General features: G+C 28.9%; 2 protein-coding genes across 8 annotated transcripts in view; both read left to right on the top strand.

Moving 5' to 3' along the window:
• The window catches only part of LOC107449056 (immunomodulatory peroxidase), a 57431-nt gene extending 44143 nt beyond the window's left edge, over nt 1–13288 (top strand). For all 5 annotated transcript variants that reach the window (XM_016064464.4, XM_016064465.3, XM_016064469.4 and 2 more), the window contains exons 9-15: nt 1733–1868; nt 2855–3207; nt 5390–5606; nt 7326–7495; nt 8721–8823; nt 12988–13066; nt 13151–13288. In XM_016064464.4, coding sequence (XP_015919950.1) covers nt 1733–1868; nt 2855–3207; nt 5390–5606; nt 7326–7495; nt 8721–8823; nt 12988–13048 — 1040 coding nt within the window. In that variant the 3' untranslated portion in view covers nt 13049–13066; nt 13151–13288. The remainder of the gene's footprint in view (nt 1–1732; nt 1869–2854; nt 3208–5389; nt 5607–7325; nt 7496–8720; nt 8824–12987; nt 13067–13150) is intronic.
• Nucleotides 13289–21255: 7967 nt separating this feature from the next.
• The window catches only part of LOC107449057 (putative sarcosine oxidase), a 32146-nt gene continuing 27460 nt past the window's right edge, over nt 21256–25941 (top strand). Inside the window, exon 1 of one of the 3 annotated variants that reach the window (XM_071184534.2) lies at nt 21256–21437. The gene's annotated coding sequence lies outside the window, so the exon portion shown is untranslated. The other 2 variants (XM_071184533.2, XM_071184535.2) reach the window with 2 other exon arrangements.

Raw genomic sequence — 25941 nt, 5'->3', positions numbered from 1 at the left:
GTTAAATTTTAACTCGTTCTGTTTAAAAAAAAACTAAATTTATTTGTTTTTTATATTATAAAGAAAATTTTAAAATTATAAAACCATGTCTTAATCAAAAAGAGCCGAGAAGATTTATTTTCCTAAAATATAATATAAGGAGGCTTCAGTTTCTGCTAACTGCTCTCACCACTTCCCGAAAATAATGACGCAGCTTCTGTAATCCAGCTTTGCATAAATAGTGGTACTCTTTTCAAAATAAAGTTGTAAAAATATGTAGTATATGCAGTACCTTATATATTTACATAAATTTTGGTATTATTCAGTCTCGGCGGACCTTAAAGAACCTATTACCACAGTACCGATATTAGTATATTAGATTCTCCACAAAAACGGTTGCAGCTATATTACTACAATTAATTAAGCATTATGGCTGTCAGTATGAGTTATTCAATACTTTACGACCCACAAAACGAAATATAACACTACTCTTCCTTCGTGAAATGTATAAACTGTAAAAAAAAAAAAGGTTTAGAAAAATAAAGGAAGAAGCACTAAAATAAAAAATTTGATAATTGAGATACGTAATTCAGAAGACCAATGTGTTTCTTCTCACAGTTGTAGCATGAAAGTGGTCTAATCTGAAAATTTACGTACGCAAAATTATCTGCTGTAAAAGAAATCCTTACAGCAGTATTTTCTTTATTAAATTAAAATCGGTATCCGAAATACAATGAATTTAGTTTTTTTTTAAAACTCGCAATAAAACAGCCAGCTAATCCTTTGCCATAAAATATTCAAGCATCTATCTCACTTGTTTTTTTCACGATGAGAGAGTATAAAAAAGAAAAGGAAATCTGCGCTTTACTGCATAGAATAATTTATATAGAATAAGGTAAAACTTAATCAAGACCATCAAATTAGTAATCAAAATATCACGCCATTTCACGACGAAATGACTGCCGGATCATGGGTCAGAGTCCCTTGGCAGTCAGGCTAACAATGGGAGCTTCTCGTGGTTTTACTCTTCGAATTAGTCCCATCAATAAGTCCTTCACGAAGACAAATTTTTCCTACTACTTGATCCAACAGAACCCTTGTTTTCTGGATTGGATTCAAAATTGCAAGGCTACGCAGTTGAGAATTAGGAGTAGTAAACACAAAAACTTCAGTCGTCTGTTCACCGACAGTTATAAAATAAAAATATATACACACCATTGTAAAATACTTTTTATGCGCATTTAAATTTTTACCTGGCTTTCATTGTAAAATTCACTTTTCCTTACACATGAATTTTTTTTTAAACTTGAAAAAAAAAGAGTCTGTTTGATCTGCCAGTATGGTTTCGTTTATGTCTCCTCTACATTACATTTTATCACCGGTCTTGCAAAGCTCATAAACATAATAGAAGTACGCTTTTTCATCCGCAGCCAGTAGCCTTGTAATTTTGAGTACAATTCAGAAGATAAGGAAACTTTTATGGACAAATCCGTCGATACCGTTACAGATTCGTCTTATTTTGTAAAAATAGCCTGTATTGACTAGGCAGCGAGGAAAGTCACAAACGGTTAGAACGATAGAAATTAAATTTTAACAACCTCTACCACTTAAGGTATTTGCCTTAATACTTCCAGGTAGAATTTTTAAAAACATGCAAAAAAATTTAAAAACAATTTACTCTAGAAAAGTTTTTGAATAAAATAATAGTTACTTTAAGAAATTAGTCTGCTATTGTGAAAATTATCTTTTATAGGTGATACTCGAGTCAATCAGAATCCATTTCTTATTGTTGTTCATACTTATCTGATGAGGCATCACAACTTCATATGCCAAGAATTGAGTGAAGTAAATCCACACTGGGACGACGAGAAACTTTATCAAGAAGGAAGGTAAGTTTTAGATTTATACCATTTGTAATTTGATTAACGTGCTTTTGAGCACGCTCGACCAAAAACCTTTAAGCATAGAGCACGCTCTACCAAAAACCTTTGAGCACAGAGCGAGCTCAAGCAAAAGCTTTTGAGCATAGAGCACGTTTGACAAAAAAAAAAACCTTTGAGCACAGAGCTCATAGAATTTTGTAGAAAATCTCGTTTTTTTCGCTCGTAGAATATAATAGGTATCCTAAAAAGTATGAAAAATAAAATTTGAAAATAACTAAAGGATATAGAAATGAATATATATATATATATATATATATATATATATATATATATATATATATATATATATATATATATATATAAGTTCAAAATGAAGAATAAAACAAAGAAAAATTATAGACAAATGAAAAAAAGGGGGTAGGAAATAATAAGTAAAAAATAACAAACAACATTTTATTTAAAAAAAAAATTAAATGTTAATTAAAAAACCGGAAAAAAAACCGGAAAAAAAAATCGGAATTTTTTTTTTTTTTTTTTATAAATAAAATGTTGTTTGTTATTTTTTACTTATTATTTCCCACCCCCCTTTTTTTCATTTGTCTATAATTTTTCTTTGTTTTATTCTTCATTTTGAACTTATCTAATGAGTGCTGTTTACTTGCAGTTTAAGCGCAATAAATGAAACTTATTGTTTTTCTTAACTTTCTTAGTGTTTTCTTGTATTTATTATATATATATATATATATATATATATATATATATATATATATATATATATATATATATATATATATAGAAGCGCTCCTAGTGGTTTACGATTGCATATCTAGCCATGGTTGCTTCATAATTTTCCCTACCTTCCTTTCTTGTTTATGACTGTTTTGCTGTACATTTATTGTGCTGTACTGTACGTGCATGGCGTAAAGTTATTGCATTACTTAGAGAGGAAAATAAATGTATTTTACTCTAAGACTTTCCTTTTTCCTTCATAGGCGTCTCAACATCGCTATAGCTCAATTCATAACATACTCAGCTTATCTTCCAAATGTACTGGGTGAAATTATGCAAAAGGAAGGTATCAATGTTTTACCTGGTGCCAAATATACTAAATACGATCCAGAACTCGAACCTACTATTGCTGATGAATATGCCACGGCTGCCGCTCGATATGGCCATACTTTAATACCTTCTCGCTTGTCTCAAATTGACCCTAAGACTAACGAAGAACATGGTGCTTGGCTGAGAGACTTATACTACAATCCCTTTGGGTTCCGATACGGAATGTATGATGAAACAGCAAAGGGAATGACTGTTGATAGAAAAGAAAAGCATGATGTTTTCCTAGGTATGTAATTCCAAGTTCAAAATTAAGATTTAAAATGCTTGAAACATTATTCTGTTTTTTATGAAAATTAATAATCATATACAGAATGACACTAAAACTCAACAACTGTCAAATGTCTTAAATATGTATCGAACTGAAAAAAATTTAAGCAATTATCTCAAATTTCACAAGATGTTATCTATAATTTTAAAATTAGCACCGCAACTTTACTTCTAGAGGTGGGGTACGGAACAACTAGAAAAATCTTAAATGGAAATGCTTCCATTTTAATGCAGATTTCGATTCTTCAGAAAACAAATGCATCAATTTTACTTTTAGATTTATGCAGTTTAATTTGGAGGTGGTGCTGTAATTAAGAAACATAAAAATGTTGAACAAGTTGTTTAAATTAGAGATATTAAGAAAAATACTCGACGAATTAGAAATTCACACGCTTATTATTTTAAAAATAAAGTTTTATTATATTGACGTCAAAACCTGGTATTTGAAATTAGGGTGGGGAATAATGTGAAAATAATTAATGTTTCTAATTTTTTCTAAACTTATTTTTTTGCAGAAGTTTAAGATTTTTAATACAGATATGAAAATATCTTTGAAACATATTTTTCCCAAAATTTTTTGCTTGCTATATTTTAATTCAAGTAGAACTATTTTGCAGTATTTTTAAGCACGAAAGGATTAAATTGCATGATAACAATGTTAAAATTCAACAATATTATTGTGTTATATATTGCTCGAAAAATGAACTTGCACAATAATATAGCTCAAGTTGAACTATTGTTAATATGATATTTTTGAAAGTTGTATTTCAATTAAAATTTAACTACATTAGAGTTTTGTTAAGAGCAGAAAAGATAAATTTGCATGAAAATATGGTTAAAATTTAGCGTTATTGTTGTGTAATCAATTGCAATGAAAATTTTACTTGTACGGTAATATAGTTAAAATTGAGTTCTATTATTTTGTTCTTAAGTATCAGAAGAATTAATGAAGAATAACACCTTTTAAAGAAAGCAGAAAATTTAAACGATAAAATAGTTACAAACTAATCCATACTTCTAATATAGTATAGGATAAGGAAGCATATGGTTTGGATTAAAGTAATAAACATGAATAACAGGGAAACATTTAAGTAAATAATATTGAGTCTCTATTAGGAAAAAACATAAACAACAATATTTTTATTATCATCCAAGAGCTTTCGTTTCTCTTAAAAACGTGAAGTTAAATTCTATTTCATATTTCTTATAAATAAATAAAATTAACTAATCGTCATTAACTAGAGGTTTTCATTATTCTTGGGGAAAAATTTTATATAATGGTAAAATAGTGAATTTGGAAACTTCAAGTTGCATGGAAGTGACGAATTTGGTTCATGTATGGTATCCAAGTCTAACAATATTGTCTAAGTTAGTTCAAATTAATTTTTATTATCTTTTCTCAAGCTATTATAAACTTATAACGACCGTTTAAAGAAATAATTAATTACAAATTTGGCGATTAATTTGTGAAGTTGGTAATTCCAAGCTACTTCGAAATGACCAACTTGATTCCAGCGGCTTATGTATGGTTTTTAAGTTATTGTCTATGTTATTCAAATAAACCTAAACTACATTTCTACAGCTTTAATTAATAATTTACAAATAAAAATATTTGGTTAATAATAACAAATAAAAGTATTTGGTTATATTATATAAAAAGATTTTTAAAAACTTAGGGGATCTTCTTGGTGACTCCGTTTCGATCGTTCAGCCTAAATTGCACCAATCAAATTCTCGATTTTTTAAAGCCAATATCATAAGTATTGTTTTCATACAATAAAAAATGCAATTGGCTAAATACTAGAAAATGTTTTTCATTACAAAAAAATTTGTATTAAAATATTTTATTTAAGACAAAATTAATTAGTTACAAAAAATGGAGGCGAATGGAATAACTCCACGCTTCTGTCAATTATTTGATCTCTGTGAAAGATCTGTGAACTTTTTAAACTCGGTAACTGTTATAACTGCATAAACGATTTATAGCTCGCTCCACTCATTTCATGTCGCTAAACTCTCCCTATGACAGATTAGCTTAGATTCAACCAGCTAACAAAATCTTCGAATATCTTTTGTACAAAATGCGTATTTAATAGGAATATTTACATTAATTCAATTATTAAATGCCTGCTTTTTTTCAGTTGATGACGTTAGAAACTATTTGTACCGCCGTACTTATTTGAATGAAACTACAGGTCGAGATTTGGCTGCCGTTAGTATCTTAAGAGGTAGAGACCATGGTATACCAGGATACACATACTATTTATCTTATTTTTTCAATATCACTATTCGAAGTTTTGAAGACTTGGAAAAGGTTTTGCCTGCAAAATCTGTGGAATTGTTAGAAGGACTTTATGAGTAAGACACTATTAGCTTATGAATATTTTCAAAATTAAAAAAAAAGAAAACTATAATAACGAATATATAATACTTTATTTTTCCTCAATCATTGTTTAAAATTACCTGCTAAAACTTTGATACAATGTTTTAAAATTCAAATTAAATTTCGTTATAGTTTACTTTTTTTTATTATTAAAATCTGAAAAAATGATGAAACTTCAGAACATACATAATAAAACTCTCTTTGTAAGATGTTTGCAAACATGACACTTTATAACTGAATATATTTTTGTTTGTTTGTTATAATTTCATAACTGTTGGCGCTTTTGCCTTTTTAGGAAGGTTTTTCTCTGTGATAGTGATTAAACAGAAGAAAGCTTTCAAAACCGCTGGAATTCTTTAATTTCATTGGTTATCACTTATTGTCACCAAGAGAATATAGAGTTTCTAAGCAAGTGATTCAATTATTATAAATAATTTCAAACTTAGTTTATTAAACTAAGAGCCATGCAATGAATTTTGTAATATATTTTATAACCGACGTTGAAGTTTACATCTATCAATGCTAATTTCCTTAGCCTTGTAATTTTGAACCAAATCCAGGTGACAAGGGAACTCCTCTATCAAGTATTGGGAAAAATTTTCCTTTGTGGATGATTTTTTGATGGAACTAACCCGCGTTGTATGGAGTGGGAAACCACGAAATTCTCCCACGGTGAGCCTCATGGCAAGGGGACTCTAAACCATCATCCGTCTGCAACTGAGGATATTTTACGTTAGCACTGTGGTCGGTGCATGCTCGGTGTGGAATTCGCATCGATCGGCTGATCAATTTGCTCGGTGTGGGATTCGCATGTACTGAATTGCTCAATTTGCTGCAACTGAAAGATATTGTAAACGAAAATCGTTTAATCGGTAGCTATAATATTTAGAGCATTTAATTTTCTTAAGTGTGGTTCAGTTTTTATTTGTCTTTTGTGGTATCGTAATTGGGGATATTACTTTAATATTATACTCTAACAAAGGCTCCAAAAATATCGTTGGTTAACCTTAAGTAAGTTTTTGTTGTTGTTGTTGTTAATTTACGTCGCACTAGAGCTGCATGATGGGGTATTGGCGACGGTCTGGGGAACACCCCTGAGGAAGATCCGATTACAATTTTGATCCTCTGCAGAGGGGATGGCACCCCGCTTCGGTAGCCCGACGACCTGCACGCGAAGTCGAGCACTTTAAGGTAGAGCAGTTTAACGAGGACCAATACCGCACACCCTCGGTCCCTACGCAGACTGATCCAAGTGATCACCCACCCGCACACTGACCGTAGCCAGTGATGCTTGACTTCGGTGATCTGCTGGAACCGTGTCTTACTTATCAGTTCACTGAGGGACAAGTAAGTGTTTTAATAGACTGTATATTTAAAATACAACCATTAAGTTGAACCTGTTAAACAAAACTTCAAATTAATGATTAAAGTCTGGAAATAAAAATTTAAAAAAAAATAATAAATGGAAACTTATTACAAGCTAAATGTAAAATTAATATGTAAATATGTCTTTCTGTGGCTATGACAAATAAAATATTTCTCAAAACTTTATAATTGATTCGTTCTTAAAAAAATCTTTTATGCTCTATTATTTTATATTATGAAATTTATAATCAAAAAACATAATACATACAATAAAATATTGTAATGAAATAATGCATTTATTTAAAACTTAATTGATCAAATTCTTTCAGATCTCCTCATGATATTGATCTTTATTCTGCTGGATTAGCTGAGTATTACGTGCCAGGAGGTTTTGTTGGCCCAACATTCGGTGCCATTCTAGGACAACAATATAAACGTATCAAATTTGGTGACCGATATTGGTTTGAACATGGAAATGAAGCTGGATCTTTTACGCAAGGTAAAAAATTAGAGAATACAAATAAATAAAAGTTCAATCATAAATTTACCATCTTTGATCGTACCAATTGAAAATTTTCAAATAGAAATTGAAATTCATTCTCGATTTTAAGTTATATCTAAAAAATTATGAGCCAATATGTGCATCTGAAAATTATTATTGACCCAACTTTCGTTTCCACATTTTAAGACAACAATCCAAACATTGATGGCCAATATTGGTTTGAACATGGAAATGAAGCTGGATCTTTTACACCAGGTAAAAAATTAGAAAATACAAATAAATAAAAGTTCAATCATAAGTTTACTATCTTTGATCGTACCAATTGAAAATTTTCAAATTTAAATTGAAATTCATTCTCGATTTTAAGTTACATCTAAAAAATTATGTGCCAACATGTGCATCTGAAAATTATTATTGGCCCAACTTTCGATTCCACATTTTAAGACAACAATCCAAACATTGATGGCCAGTATTGGTTTGAACATGGAAATGAAGCTGGATCTTTTACACCAGGTAAAAAATTAGAAAATACAAATAAATAAAAGTTCAATCATAAGTTTACTATCTTTGATCGTACCAATTGAAAATTTTCAAATTTAAATTGAAATTCATTCTCGATTTTAAGTTACATCTAAAAAATTATGTGCCAACATGTGCATCTGAAAATTATTATTGACCCAACTTTCGATTCCACATTTTAAGACAACAATACAAACATTGATGACCAATATTGATTTGAACAACAAAACGTAGCTGGATCTTCTTACACCAGGTGAAATTTGAGAAGAAATATTTAAAAATCCTGCCATCAATAATTTCAAACTGTGGATATGGCAAGAGGAAAAAAGAACTGAAGACATTAATCATATATCAAAACTTTTTTTCTTTAAAATTTGAAGTTCTTGATTTCAAATTGAATCTTAAAATTGTGTGCAAGGTTGTTTTGCTAGCCCAATATTCAGTTTGTTTTTAGGGCAACAATATAAACGTATCAAATTCGGTGACAAATATTGGTTTGCACATACAAATGAAGCTGGATGTTTTAGCAAGATAAAAATTGAAAAAAAAAATTTATGTATTGTGTTTCTGTATACAAATAAGGGTAAATATTATATTATCGCTTGCATCTTAGTTAATTATGCTATTAAACTAACCTTTTTATATTCATGAAAGTTACCAATGAAATATCCTAATTGATAAAAAAATTTTGTTACAATTTCAGAGCAACTTTTGGAAATAAAGCGATCTTCAATTGCAAGAATATTTTGTGAAACAACTAGGATACGAAAAATTCAAAAGAAAGCATTCAGACCGCCATCAGCAAAGTAAAAATTCAATTGTTCTTCCTTATTCACTTGTTTTAACACAAAACTTATATTCTGTTTCTTTTTCATACGAGAAATATATTTAAAGGAAAAGATTCTAACGTTCCTAAAAAACAAATGATAAATAGTTTCTAAGTATTATTTAATTTGATCGATTTTCTCTTAATTTTAAAAGCGATATATTTCATTATATTAAAAAATTGTTAGGGCCGCCACTGATTTGGGAATTCAACTTTACGTTACGTTTCGTTTTGCTTTGTAAAAACTGTAAGACTTAGAAACTTGAAATTACTAAGGTGTAAAGAAAAGTGTACAGTGATTACGATGAAAGAAAAAAAATAACATTCTATAATTAACTCAAAAGTTTTTAACTGTTAAACTTGTTAAGAAAAGTACCGTACTGGCAGCTCTACAGGTCCCAGGAATACTGAGTTAAAATTTGGCACACTGAAAGGGTCATATTTGATTATAAACTTAACGCAGAGCTTTTATTCTCGAAGTTTCAATTTACTAAAACGTTATGTTGTTCTTGTTGTCGTCCGCCATTAGGGCAGAGGAAGTGCGATTGTTCTTGTTTTCCAGTGGCCAAGAATTCGACTTCTGCCACACCTATACGTCACACACGTTTATACGACGAACCCAGTCATACATCCAGTCATTCATACACAAATCGTAATTTTGACCTAAACTAGAGAACGATCCATCTCCAATTCAGTACCTCCATAGGTATTGATTTGTAATAAGGACATGGAAGACTTTGTGACCCGACATATTTAACGTGCACCAGTCACCATTTACTGTACGGGGAGTCTCGGGCCGACTGGATTTGAACTCTCTTTCTCACAAACGTAAGTTCAGTTCCCTGCCAACCAGGCTACCCCGGTACACTAAAAATAATTTTTTTTTTTTTTTTTTTTGCAAATGTTTGTCACTTTTTTTTTTCTTGGTTTACTTTAACTTTGCCTATCTGTTCAAAATCTGCAAAACTTTAAAATTACGAAAGTGTGTAGAAAAATGTATCAGGAGTTCACTGGAAAAAAAATTGCTATTTAATTATTAGTTCGAGAATTATTAACTGTTCAAAGTGTAGTAAGATAAACCGTAATAGATCTTCTGTCCGCTGAAAGGAAGCTACGGAGTTGACATTTGACATGCTGATAGGACCAATTATAAACTTGAAAAGAGTTTTTTTTTCCCTCGAAATTCCAATCTGTTCAAAATTGCAATTTAGTTTTGCAATTTTGAACTATTAGCAATTTAGTTTTGTTACTATTGCAATATTGTAGTTTTTTTGGAGGGCATTTTTTTCTTTAAATAATAACTATTTATCCAACGTGCTATAAAAGTGTATCCCTTCTGATTTTTATTTCATAAGCTCACGCTTAACTTGATGTGAGATGTAACATAAAAAAGAATAACTAAAAAAAATAAGAGAGATTAAATGTTGCCAGATATAAATTTCTATGTTCATATCGAATACAGATGAGTGAGAAAAACTGTTTTGAACAATGCGTTATATGTTATATGACAAAGGTTATCGTAATATATTGTTAAAAAGCAAAATTACTTCTCATTTATTACTTCTTATTGTGTCGCACATTCTGAATTCCTTAGTTTAAGTTTTTTTCAAGTTGATTACTATTAAAACAAGCTATTCTAGCATTTCGTGTCGATTATTAGCGTATTATTAAAATATACTTAGACAAAATTATAATTATTATATACGTTATAAACAAAATTATCTTTCTTATGAATTTTAAGTAAAAAGACTTTTGTAAAGATGAGGGGGGAAGAACGGTAATTCTGAAAAGCTAATTCTGAGAAAGAAAAAAAAAACTGGCTCACGGACAGGAACTCTACAGCACGGTCCATCTTCACTATGTATTAACTCTCGGCAGAAGCCGATTTTTCCTGTTTTTAATTTTTCAAAACTTAGTAATCCTCAAACTCACTAGATGACAATCCAATCGTAATTTTTGTAAAAAATGACATAAACAGTATTTCCCTCTTCATCTACAATAATGAATGAGAATCAACCACGGGGGTAGGTGAACGAAGTGAACAGGGGGTGGGGCTTACTAGTAAGTTAAAATTATTTCACTTTTACTGACATTTATGTTTACTTAAAATATGCATACCATTTCCCCTGCAATATATGTAGCAAAACCATACGAAAGCTGTTCATAGAATATTTATAAATTGGATGTATTTTACTTGAATTACTTTCTTTTTTGGAGTTTTATAGACCACACGTGAATAATAATTTAAGATCTAATACTAGATTTTAAAAACCAGTGCACAAATATTAAATCACAATAAAATTAATATATATAATGTAATAGCAATAAAACTTATACACTACAACATAGATTACTTTTTACTTAAACCCCACCACATTATTAAAAAAAAAATTTTTTTCCTAGTCTTTCAATTTATTCCATTTTTTAATTTCTACAAATCGTAATTTTTCAATCTTTTTTTTTTCCTAAGTAAAATTTAAGGATTTTAATAATAGTAAAATATTAACTATTTCATATTTATTTATTTATTTTTCAAGGACACATTTTGTCCCAGAATAGACGATTGGGGACGAATTATTGTAGATTTCTCTTTTTACTGTACTCTCATTTATCTTTACGTTGCCGCATTAAACGATTGTATCTGCCCTTCATATTTTAATTAATGAAAAAGTAACATCACTAAAGTTTACTAATGTATTTATATTCTAATTATTCCGTAAAACATCGAAAAAAATGCAATATTTTTGATAATGTATCAATTGTTTTGCTTTGTTTCCCCGAGAAGAGAAGAATGGTGATAAGCAAATTACGGTTACCGCCATTGATCCTTTAATAACTGTAACAGCGGTGGATCATTTTTACTTCCAAACATACGACAATGTCGTATGACAATCGCAAACAATGGGATACTTGCAAGTGTCGTTGTGTGGGTGTCTCGATCCTCAGATCCTCATTGGTTGTTCAAACGTGGGATTTGTTCACGTTAGCAACTGTTTTTACCATTTTATTTCGAGCAAGCCAAGTCCGTCAGAATAAATTCTGTCTGACAGTAAAAATTATCTTAAGTGACACTTTCTATATTTATTCTTACACAAAGATTTCAATTCTTTCACAATATATTAGGAAAGTATTTTACTTAGCACAAAGTGAAGCATGAAGTCATGTAGAACATAAGCGAACTAATTATGCACTGAGGTTGCCAGGTGCACAAGGCAAAAATATATTACGGTTGCAATAAAATACAGAAACAAATAATAAATCTGAGTAACGAGAAATACGTAGACGGGAAAGTATAATGTTTCAACAAATTCAATGGGTGATGCAGTTAATTAACTTCCCGTTAATTAACATTCTAACTTATGTGGAGAAACTTAGTTCAACTTTATGACGCCATTTTGCTTATAAACGATTAGCTGGCGTCATAGGTCACGTGTGTTTCTGTCGTGATCTTCTTCTTCTTGAAGTGCAAGTACCCAGTTAGAAAGAAAAAATATGTTTCTGTGCACGAATTGAAATTGTGCTTCAACGTGTTAAAATAAAAAAAAATACACGTTGAGCTGATTTTTAGTATATGTTTTAGTTAAAAAATTTAGAGACCTTAACAAGTTGAGCATCGCGTCAGCCATCGGTGGCTGACACTGGACTTTCCATTTAGGCTGCGTTAACCACCGGTGGCTGACACTGAAATTACATTTAGGCTGCGTCTGCCACAGCTTGCTGAGACGGACCTTTCACATAGACCGCGAAAAACAGCTGGCTGACAGCGTATAACATGATATAAAACTATAAAATTTACACTCTTTTATGGAATTGCAGAAAATTTATTCAAAATTTACTTAATTATTGTGATTCTTGGTTTAATAAATTCAATTTAGTAGATTTTTATCCACCACTATTTCTACATAATTCGTAGGCTTATATAGTTCACCGCTTTTGTCAGATATGTCGTGATAAACCTTCGAAAAAAATAGCAAAATCCGTCTAATATTTGCAATTTTAGTTTGTAGTTAACTATACTGTTTGGCCAAGCGGACAAGCCATGTAAAATTAGCGTGGCGTTCAACGCGTTAATTATCAATGTAGAATCTATTAAACTATTTTATATACTACAATAATAAAATTGCTGTATTATTTTTATTTTTAGAAATCCTGTTGTTTCTTGCGAGGAGATTCATAGGTTTAACTTTGAGTTATGGAGAGAATAAGTTGCCAAAGTTCTTAAGGTAGATTGTAATATATAAAGTTTTATATAAGAACACATTATATTTTGTTATGATAATCATATTAATTTTGTTTTGTTTTTTCAGGTCCAAATAACTACCACAAGGATCATTTGGAAATTGTTGTGGATTTGTCTATAAATATGTTTTTTTGCACAGTTTACTGAACTTGTAAAATTTATTGTTTGATATTTTTTTATTTAATAAAGAGTTTCATAAAGTCAAGTTTTCTTTGTTTGGGTTGATTTATCAATAAAGGTAATTTTCAAAGATTAAAGTATGGTTAATATTTTACAAGGTAATTTTTAAACGAATTGTATGATTCGAAACGAACTGCATGATTACGTTCAACAGTATTATTAAATCCGATAATTAATTGCCTAGATCTATTCATATAGATTTATTTAATGCTAATCAATGAACTTAAAAGTAATTTGTCAACTAACCTACGAAATTTATGCAAACCAAGCTCGCTTCGCTCGCTACTAACTTAGGTCCATTGCAAATGCACAAAATTCTAAGAATTCAAAACAATCATTCAAATCCATATAGCAACTTTTTTTAAAAAAAAAAATTTGCATCATTTTTAGTAAATACTAATTCATTAAAATAAATTTGAATTTAAATAAAGACTCATTGACCGAAACTCATTTTTCAATGAATAACTAATAACAATATTAAAACAAAAAAATTCGTGATATAAATCAAAAATCGTCAAATAAATTCGTAATACATCAATTCGGTAAAAAAAGCGCTTTCGACAAAATACTAAAATAGAGATCTATCGACAAAGACTACTCACTTCTGCCTGGCTTAATAGTATGATCCAGGCTAAACTCGATCTGCCGTCAAGCTCTGGTATGAGATTGTCGCAGCTGAATTGTTATTTCAGTTTCCGTTTTTAAATGTGTTGAGCCACCGTTCCGTTTTCAGTTCCGTATTCAGTTTCCGTTTTTAAATGTGTTGAGCGCTATGTGTTGAGCCACCTCAACTAGATTTGGCATGTGACATTTTCAGCGACAATCATTAGTCGATTTTCTAGCGTTGCCATTCGGTGAGTTGTAATGAGGCTTTTTTTTTTGTCGTCGTGTAAGAGAAATATATAGAATTTTTTTTTCATATGAAATTGCAATACACTCTATTATCATTTTTTAACGGGTTGCTTTTATAGTCACGAGCATCAAAATTGAACAGTTCGTAAAAGTATCTGAGAATTTTAATGGAGGTAATAAATTACCAAGATCGGTTTAAATAGTTGCTTTTATATTTAAAAACTTACTAGATTTACAATAAATGTTTGAAACGCCGTCCTCTTTCGCAAATACCACAACGAGATCATTTCCCGATTTAGAAAACAGATTTAAGATCTTACAATAAATGATAAAACTGCAGTTGTCCTCGTTCATGTTCGAAATGTCGCAAACCATATTATTTGTGTTGGTTTCCGAAAATTTTAAAACTTTTGCTTATATTTGCATTTGAAAAATAATCCTGTTGCCCGTATCTTGCACTATATACCCACATATAAAGTTATTTAACTTATATCAATCATAAGAATCGGACAGATCAATCTTATTTAAGAAGTTAACTAGAAATATTTGACCTTAGTTATTTCTAAACAGCACAAGTAATCGCTTTAAACAAAATTCATATGGAATTCTGATCAAAGCGATTTCTTGTGCATGTTTCATCTAGTACAAAATGTTGATAATTTTAAACCAAAGAATTAAAAAAACTGATGTTCAAATTAGCAGTGTGTCTTACTTTAAAATTTCACTAGTTCTCACACCTATCACTAGTGTCTCGTATATTATATTTTTTAATTATTACAATTAAAAAAATCTCTCCCTAAACATACAAATATAAGTATAATTAACTCGAAATAAAAAATATTGAGCTATATAGTATAAATACTACTTCTTAAAAAGTACGTTAAAAATATCAAAGTAAAATTTAAATTTGTGACCTTAATCCCAGAGTTAGATTGCGTTTTGCGTAATTGCGCAAAATAATGAAATATGTAGCTCTGAAATTATGTATTATAAATAGCGGACTCCCTTTGCACGCTTTGCTCGCCAATATCCACACGGAGAAAAAAGTTCTCCTAAAATTACGGTAATGCATGATAAGAACATATCTGGCAGAAAAAACCATAATTCTAGCAATAAAACCAAAATATATGGTATTTATAAACTATTCATTTGGTAATTTTCCTCTCAGATGGTGAGGTATTAGCTCCCTTACTCTCATCACTTATCAATCCCTACGATTGCTTTGCAATAATCTTTTTTCCTGATGACTCCAAGTGAATGCTTTAAATGCTCCCAATGAATGCTTTAAATGCTCCCACAATATCTTATTAAATTTCCACTTTAACAGAGTTTGAGTAAGAAAAATTAAAACAAATTATTTTTTCACGGTTACCATAGAAATTTCTTAAACAAACTTCCTTCTTACATTCATTTTTAATTTTTTGAAAACCAGAAAAAAAATTATTTAACTTTTTTCGTGGGAAAAAGATCATTTAGCATTAGGGCAATAAGGTAATTGTGAGCAATATTTTACAATTTTAAATAATTATCTTATTTTTCTCGTTTTTCATGCGTTTTTTTATTATAAATTATGTAACTTATTGAAAAGTAAATATAACTAACTCATTTATCATTTAATAATTGTAAAATAGGGTATCTAAAGATGTGTGTCATATGCGTGATAACGTTATAACAACTGAACATTAATTTTAGATTTTTGTCTTTAATTTTAGATAATAAATAAAATCAAAAACATAAAAATAAAAGCAGAAGAGCAAAATTTTAGAAAAAATTACACACGTCGAAAAAAATTCGTTAAAAATTACCGTACTTGTGTGGGAATGACATTTAAGGTAAAAAAAAAAATATATGCACTATTTAAACCCTTCATTTCTTAATTTTTTCGTTAGTTTGGTAACGGGATTTACATGAAATTCTGGTTTATTAATTATAGTTTTAATTGCAACACGTTTAGTAAAAATACGAAACTTAAAAGTAAACTTCATCAAATAAATGATTTTTACGCCATGGTGAGAGAATAATTCTCTAAGGCAGGGGTTGCCAAACTTTTTTGATCGTCGACCCCTACATAATTTTTCGAAATCTCCATCGACCCCCATAAAAGTAATTTTCTGTTAATTAAAATAAAACTCTATTAGATACTGTGTTTGTACATTTATTTTATGATTTTGAACATTTATTAAAATAATAGTACATAGTGTATCAAAAGTTTTATGAAAAATATATTAATGATGAAATTTAATACCTTAATATTTATGAAATAATAAGTAATTAGAAGTAAGTAGAAATAATAAGTAAAGTAACTACGGATTTATTGCTTCTTAATCAATGACATGGGTGTGTCTGGTGTTTTTTTTTTTTTTTTTTTTTTTTTTTTTTTTTTTTTTTTTGCAAGGTTCGTTATATTGGGTTCAAAATTGGTCAATTTTAATCTTATCCCCTCGAAACTCCACATTTAATTTATTTCTGTTCTTAGTTAAGATTGAATTTACGTGACTGAAACCGGCTTCAACCATATAGGAACTTGGAAATGCTATCATAAATGGCTGAGCTATTTCTTAAAGTTGTACATATTTTTGCATTATATTTATATTTGTCCAAAATTTGCTTATTGTTAAATTTTTAAAAAGCGTCCTTGCTTCAAATCCCCATAATAATTCAGCAAGCTCATCTTGCAGGTTGATGCCCACGTTTTCAATTTGAGCAGAAAATGGCACAATAATCCAATCAGGGATGTCAATGTTTTCCAAATCAACAAAACGCAGTTTAAAATCGTCGCCCAATTTTTGAAGGTTACCTGTATATATTTCCAAGTCTTCTTTTATTTCTAATTGTCACATATCTGAAAAATACTGATAATCCTTCGACCAATCGACCCTTCCGGTTCGGATCGACCCCCATTCGACCCCCTGGCTCAGATCGACCCCCGCTTATGTTAAATAGACCCCTGGGAGTCTATATAGACCACTTTGGCGACCTCTGCTCTAAGGTATCGAGATAAAATTACCAAATTTTAGCACATTTATTACCAAACAGGATAGTAATAAACCATATTTTATTATTAATTTTACTAAAAGTCCTTAACAAAGCGTTTCAGTAAACATTACCGTGCTTTATGGTGTTCCCATGGAGACAGAATCTCGATAAATTTTACCATATACAGTTAAACCCCGCTATAGTGAACCTTCAAGGGACCGAAATTTAGGTTCACTATAACCTGAAGTTCATTATATCCGTACTGAAAAAAATTTTAACTAATTTTTCCAAACTGCCCACATTATTTAAATAAATGAATCAATTGACCAATGAAAAGAAATACAAAAATGATTAAAAATCAATATGTTGTAACAAAATATGTGTTAACTTTTATTTTTATTACTCTTCGTCTTGTGTACAAAAAATTTAGGGATGGCTTTTACTTAGGGATGGGAAACTGAGATAGAAGAAGCTAACAAGAAAGAATACTTATGCCTACATTCCACTTAATAGATGGTTTTAATAATAGATATGTGTATTTTATGTAGAAACTTCAAAATTACCAAAAAATGAAGAATAAAAATCAGTCGAAGACAGAAAAAAGTTCATAATATCCAATTTCCTCTGTTCTTTTGGTTCACTATATCCACACAAAAATATTATTATATGGGTATAGTAAGGCACGGGAGCGAACATTTCATTCACTATATCCGGAAGTTCACTATAAACCATGTTATGTCAAACCATAACGAGGTTTGACTTTAGTAGTATTGACCATATTTTTTTTTCAATGTGAATAAAAATTGCAGAAAAATACTGTCAGTCATAGAAAAAATATATAATTTATGCTCAAATATACTTATATTTGCGCATAAATTATTATATAGAGTTATATAAGAGTAAAATACTCTTAATTTCATACTGATGATAGCTACAGGTATCAAAGTCTTTTTAATATTCTTTTTATGTCATAGGTCTAACAGATTTTCATTGGTTGAGGCATTATAAAATAAATTCTTTATACATGACTAACTATACATTAAATAATTGCATCTAATCATTCAATCATGTAAATGTAATTTTACCCTACAATCCTTCATTTCATAAATTAATATAAAGATTCAAAAATAAAACATTGCTTCAATTGCCTATTCGAAGGTCATGTTTAAAATAACATTAAGTTCAGATCAAGTTAAGACAAGATTCAAGTTAAGATATCAAAGTCTTTTTAATATTCTCTTTACGTCATAGGTCTAACAGATTTTCATTGGTTGAGGCATTATAAAATAAATTCTTTATACATGACTAACTATACATTAGATAATTGCATCTAATCATTCAAACATGTAAATGTAATTTTACCCTACAATCCTTCATTTCATAAATTAATATAAAGATTCAAAAATAAAACATTGCTTCAATTGCCTATTCGAAGGTCATGTTTAAAATGACATTAAATTCAGATCAAGTTAAGACATTTCAAACTTTTAATAAATATTTCCCTTCTCAAAGCTGAAAATGTCATTTTTATGGAAATTGCCCATGGCATAAAAAATAGCAAGTGGGTAACAGCAGTAAACTAGTGAAGGTTATTATTGCAACTTTATTTTATGAAGCCTTGGTGAGTAAACAGAACAACAACATTTCTGAAATATTGATTATTTGGTGGCAGCATTTAAGCTTTCGTGAAAATTAATTAATTATCTTCATTAAAAATTATCATTTATCCAGAACTATTTTATCTTTTTAAGAAATACAGTTTAGAGTAAATTGAAATAACTTTTGTGCTCTCAAACTGAATATTGTAAGGAAAGAAAATACGTGAAAGAAAAGATGCCTTTATAGGGAATGACCCCCAGCAATGCCGGTGTCATTCTTAATAAATCTTGTTTAATAGCACAAAATGACATTAGGGCAAACCCCTTAGCATTTTGAGCTTTCTTTTAAAAAGTATGAAAGAAAATTACTTCAAATTTCTTACATTTTTAAGATATTCAAATCAGACATTTTTTATTAGTTGTATATAAATACTATTCACTAGAAAATTATGAGAAAGAAAAAATTTGTAAGTTTTTTTCCACCTACGCAGCACACACAAACACACACACAGATACATATATGTTTATATATATATATATATATATATATATATATATATATATATATATATATATATATATATATATATATATATATATATATAGAGAGAGAGAGAGAGAGAGAGAGAGAGAGAGGTATTTATATATATAGTATATTTAGTACTTGTAAAATCATCATTCAGCACAGTAGTAGTAGTACCTAGTACTAAAATTAATTAAGCATCATTGGCATCAATAACTATATCCAATTTTTTACGCCTCGAGTGAGTACATTTTCTTCTTTAATTTAGCATTTTAATGCAAATAAAGTACAAAAATTTTTTTAATCTGTACCTATTATCAAAATTAATTAATTAAAATTCTCGAAAGAAATTAGTAACGACATTAACATTATTATAATACTTTGGCGAACAATTAAATCGGTATTTATTTTGAAGGCGTTAAAAATAATCCAACTATTATTGCCGCCAGTAACGTTTAATTAAAGTGGTCTTAAATACTTAGATATTACCGTTATAAGTACTAAAGTAAAGAGAACCTATTATACCTAGATGCATAATGTAGGTACTGTGATAGTAATTTTTTTTACCGCCCTCCGAAACTATAATTAAATTTCTTTTCTAAAATTGATTTAATCAGAGCAAAAATTTATGTTCTAAGAATAATACTATACCAAACATAAAGCAAAATTCTTTAACCCTTCCTTTGGGCTACACCTATGAGTGGCAGTAAATCAATGTTGTTAAGCAAATGCTGTATGAAGAGCAAAGATTTTTGTTTCCTATTTTCTTTTTATCTTACCTTTACCAATAAAGATTAATAAATGACAATAATCGTGCAACAGCGTGACTTAAAATGAAAATATACATTTTAATTTCGAAGGCTGAGATCAGGAAAATCCCGTTGCACTAGTTTTTGTAATCAAGATGTCTCGGAAACGACATATTTTGGAAATGAAATTTCTCCTCGAAATGTTCATTTTTGTTGTATTATTTACATTTATAAAAACGTAATCATTTGAATATTGTACTTAATTTTATTTAAATCCATTTTTTTTAAACTTTCATTTCGAGAGAGATTCGGAACCCCTGAAGTGCGTTACTAAGTTACAATAACTCAATATTACTAAGTAAATACATTATTCAAAAAGTAAATGTTTTCTTTCCCCATTTACATTTTTATCTCTTTTTTTAAGTGAGAGAAATGATAAATTATTAATCAAGAATAATATACCTTCGTATTATAATCAGCTCGATCAAGAATAAAAGTTTACATTTTATTTATCAAGGTTTGCGTAATCAAAAAAAACAAACATTAGTCAAGTTTTTGTGATAAATATATCTCGGATATGACATATTTAAAAAACGAAATTTCTTTTAGAAATATCCAATATCATTTTCAATATCATTTATGAATCAATACCTTCATTTCAATACATTTCAATACATCAATACATTTCAATATCATTCAATATCATATATCGTTGCATATTGAAATAACCATTGTAGAACATTATATTTAACTTTTTAATCCATTTTTTTAATCTGTTTTCTTTCTTTCTTTTTATTTCGGGACAGGCGCGGAACACTTGAACATCCGAAATGAGTTACAAATCACACAACTAAATATTGCTTTTAAAAAAAATAAAAGTTGTTTTTTCCTATTTTCATTCTTATCTCTTTTTTTTTAGTAAAAGAAATGATAAATTAATAATCAAGAATAATTAACCTTTGCATTGAAATCAGTTTGGCAAGTAATAAAAGTATGCATTTAAATTATCAAGGTTAATGTCTTTAAAGATAAGTTATGTTTCTCAAGTTTTTGTAATAAAGCCTCCCGGAAATGACATGTTTAAGAAATAAAATTAATTTCTTTTAGAAAATATTCATTATCATTTTCAGTATCATTTACATTCTTGAGCAAGGCGTTTTCGCACACTGAATTAACATTATATTGTAAAATTGTATTGCAGGACTGGATATAGTGACCTTCATAAAAGCGACCTCATTCAAATTCTATCATGGTCGATTTAAGCGCGAGTAATTAGTGTTTTAGGTTTTCTTGCTGACTAAAGGAGAGTCGATTTCGAGTGGTAATTTTCCTTGCACCACTTCTCTTCAATTAGAATATTTATCCGAATTGTGAAAGTTGTCTACAATTCCAAATTGTGAAATTGAGTTCGCTTTCTGCTGAAATCTGATTTCGATATAGAGAGAGAGTTAACATCAAAGCATCCCCAGAAACAAGGTAATTGCTAATTTCATTGATTTTGGCAGCTGTTAAAATATTCGCTTTCCAATTTCAATACAGAAAAGGATTATTTTTCAATTATATTTTGAATCTTCCTTATGCAAATTAAATTGTGGTAACGTTTCGAAAAATCGTGGAAGGTAAGTCTTTTACAAAATACTCTGCAAGCATTTAGAATAACATTTCTTTATCATAATTATTTGCTTATATTATATAGTTGTTACCATAATTTTTTATTATGTTGTGTTTTTATTACTTCTTTTAAATATTTAAAGTAGTTCATTTTAATAATTTAAATAACTTCTTTCTACTTTTTTTCTTTAAAAAAAGGGGAACAAAATTTTTTTTTAATTTTAAATTTAAAATTTTCTTTCAATTAAAATTTTCGTAGAAAATTTCTTTTTATAATTATAGATGGCCTTAAAATTTTTTTATTATTTTAGCTGTTTAGCTGCACGTCGGTGAAAGATCGAATATTTCATTACATTCTTGTACATTCGGACCCTCACCGGTGCATGTCGACAATCACAAATATGCTTTGGTGAATGTCCGAAATATTTATTACATTCGATTTTATATGAATTTATTAGTGGATATAATTACATTTATTCGATATTTTAACCCTACACTGATGTTTTTTTAAGGTAAAGTGCCACTGCCCGATATACATACATTCGATTTGATATGAATTTATTCGTGGATATAATTACATTTATTCGATATTTTAACCCTACACTGATGTTTTTTTAAGGTAAAGTGCCACTACCCGATATACATTTACCCGGTATACCCTACACTGATGTTTTTTTAAGGTTAAGTGCCACTGCCCGGTATACATTTACCCGGTATACCCTACACTGATGTTTTTTTAAGGTTAAGTGCCACTGCCCAGTATATATTTGCCCGAGACTCCAAACACTGATGTTTCTTCTAATCTATCGTCAGTAAGTACTAAAATATAGAATAAATAAAAATTTATCAAATAAATATAATAATATTAACGATTAAATTAATATAAAATTGGATATAACAAATATTTCAGACATTCACCAAAGCGATTATGTGATTGTTGACAATCACCGGGGAGAGTCAGAAATAAGGGTATTTAGCAAATATTTCGGACATACACAAAGCGACTACGTGATTGTTGACATTCACCGGTGAGAGTTGACATTTTCCAGATTGCGGTCATTCACCGTAACATATATATATATATATATATATATATATATATATATATATATATATATATATATATATATATATATATATATATATATATATATATATATATATATATATATATATATATATATATATATATATATATATATATATATATATATATATTTGAAATTCTAATTGAAAAGACATGTTGTAAATCATATTAAAAATTTTATTTTTAAACTTTAATGATATTTTTTTTCCAAAGCCAAACCGTATATTGACATTCATCATTCGGGCATCAGAAGTTACTATATTTTAACTATATTTTTTTCCAATAACTAACTATATTTTAACTGTATTTTCCCTCCAATGCCGGCCCTCATTTTGACATTCGCCATTCGCGTATCAAAAGGGCATATGAGTTGACCACTCTTTCAGGGATCATCATATTCGGTGTGCTTACTTACAATAAGAAAAACAGACACAGAGGAGAATGAAAGAACATCCATGCTTCTGATCGGGATTCGAACACGAGATCTTTCTGAAATGAGGTCATATCCCTGACCCCCATGCAGGCAGCTGGGCCTTTAACTATATGGCTTAAAGACATTTGTTAACCTAACAACAATAATGGTCAGCTATGTACTCATTTTGACGAAAAAGTTTATAAACTAATTATATAAAAATATTTAATCTTCTGATTTTAAATGTTTCAATTTTTAACAAAATGTGTGATGTCATACTTCCTCTCAGATAGCAATGTTACCGGATAGCAACAAAAATACGACAGTGACGGAGACTCACTTTTGAAGTCACATGTGACCTCTGCGATGTCGATACGTGAGTTTTTGAAGGTTACTATGTCCACCTTTGGGAATGCCAAATTTTGACGTTACCCAGACATCAACACGAGACCACAATGAGACAGATAATTGTTACAGTGAAATCACCGTGCGACAAAGATGTGACATATTCACGTCGCAACTTAGTCACAATGTGACCCTGTTGAGACGTAAATGCCACAATTTTGTCACACTGTGACCCTGTTGAAACGTGAATATGTCATATCTTTGTCACACAGTGACCTATTTGAGGCGTAAATATGTCAAAGTTTCGTCCCACCATGACAAGTAACTGGTCTAACTTTATTGCAACAAGTCGCAAAATATACCCCAACTTTAGAAAGACAAGTCGTGAAATGGTTTCATGTGACTTAAAGTGATAGAAGTTGCAACAAAGTTTCTAGGTGACTTTAGTCCCAGTAAAATATATATGTGACTACCAAGTGAAATGTCACAATAAATAGTCATGGAGACTTTTATAAGATATCACAAAACAGAGTAACATTAAAGTCACATTATGACCTTCTTGGGACGATTCGAAACGATCACAACTGTGAGTGCTGTGACCGTTTTTGACTTTTATGACGTCGTTGTGACAATTTCTGCTATCTGGGTTGGTACACCTTCCTCCCTCTTGTTAAAAATTGTCATAATTTTAAGCACCCTTCTTTCAAGAACTTTTCAATTATAAATAACCCCAATGCATTTCCATTTAATATTATGTAGATACGCAATTTGTTCGAAATAGTATGAAATCAATAGTATACACTATAATTTAGTCTCCTAATATTCAAATAAGAGCCCACGGAGGAAGTTTGAACATGAAATTGAATAACTAAAATTTTAATACTTATGAATAAAATTGTTTCTTGATAGACTAATTTATGATGTTATATTTACAGTGAGTATGAAACAATATTTTATATTTTATTGTAATAGAATTTCGCTTTTTTTTCATTCCATTCATTCCAATATTGACACGGTATGATTATTATATTAAGTTATAAATAAAAAACAAAGAATTAATAAATTATTAAATCTTAACTTAAATTAAAACTACATATCTAAGATAAATGCGAAAAAAAATTTAAATTGAAAATCTCCACAGTTATCTGAAATTCCCTTATATAATTCTGAAACCTAACTGCTATTCCTTATGAGTAATATAACCATATTCAGATAACTATGTTTGCTGTTACCTCTAACAATATTAACTTAAAAATTCTTTTAATGGAAATAAGAAAGGAATTAAAAATATATATATCTATAAAACTATTACTTATAAAACTATGCTTATCTCTCTCTCTGTGTATATATATATATATATATATATATATATATATATATATATATATATATATATATATATATATATATATATATATATATATATATATATATATATATATATATATATATATATATATATATATATATATATATATATATATATATATATATATATATATATATTTATATATATATATATATATATACACAAATGACTTTGGATTAAAATGCAAGCTCCAAGAATTGAAAAAAAAAATTATTAAATCTAAACTCCTAAAATTGTTCTAGGAAATCTGCAACATCAATAACTGTAGAGCTCAAATCTATTCACTTAATATTCTCAATAATCATAATAATTATCAAAAAATAAATCTGTATAAATGTATTAAATATATTAAATCTTTATAAATATTAATCTAAATAAATCTTTATAAATATATTAAATCTAGATTTTTAAGAATCATTTGATTCATTCCTAAGTATTCTGTTTTTGCTTCATTATTATTCAGAAACCCATGTTTGTAATAATCATTATCTATTTCATCTAAAGAATGTTCTTGGATCCTTAGACAAAAAAACCATCAAATGAAGTTTAAAAAAATTTAGATATTTTTAAGAGTCCTAAGTACGGAAGTTCTTCTTCTCGCTTTACAGCAGCCATTCAAATAATTATACATAATCGTTTTTCTAAGGTTATACTTCGAAAATTTAAGAAAAACTTTTACTATAAGATAAAGATAATATAAAAAAAATACATAACCTTGAAAATTGATAGAATTCCAAGGCCGATTATAATATGTATAATGCTTTTGAAGGCCAATATGCAAATCATATACTTGCTACCTTTTATGTTTTAAAAATCTATCACGTACTGATAAAATGAAAACAGACGTAAAATACCAAAAACAAAACTAGTTGAATAAAATCTTCAGAAGTTAATCGTAGTGGCTTCAGTGTTTAGTTTAGGCTTATCTTTAGTTTAGAACTTAAATATCTGATCATAAGACACGGCAAATGTTAAAAAGGTAAATGCTTAATTATTTGTATGTGACGTAATTTTTTTGATTTACAATATTTCTATAAGTACAAATTTATCTTATGATGAACTTGAATTGGACATAAGTACTTACTTCATTTTTAAGTTCAGTTTGAATATTTGTATGTCTAGAACACCTATTGTTTGCGAAACAAAGTCTACTTTG

This window comes from Parasteatoda tepidariorum, chromosome 10 (genome assembly GCF_982258835.1).
Source record: "Parasteatoda tepidariorum strain Cologne lab strain chromosome 10, Ptep-v5.0, whole genome shotgun sequence".
Taxonomy (NCBI): Eukaryota; Metazoa; Arthropoda; class Arachnida; order Araneae; family Theridiidae; genus Parasteatoda; species Parasteatoda tepidariorum.
The sequence above is the reverse complement of the archived record's forward strand: the minus strand, read 5'-3'. Positions and strand labels throughout refer to the sequence as shown.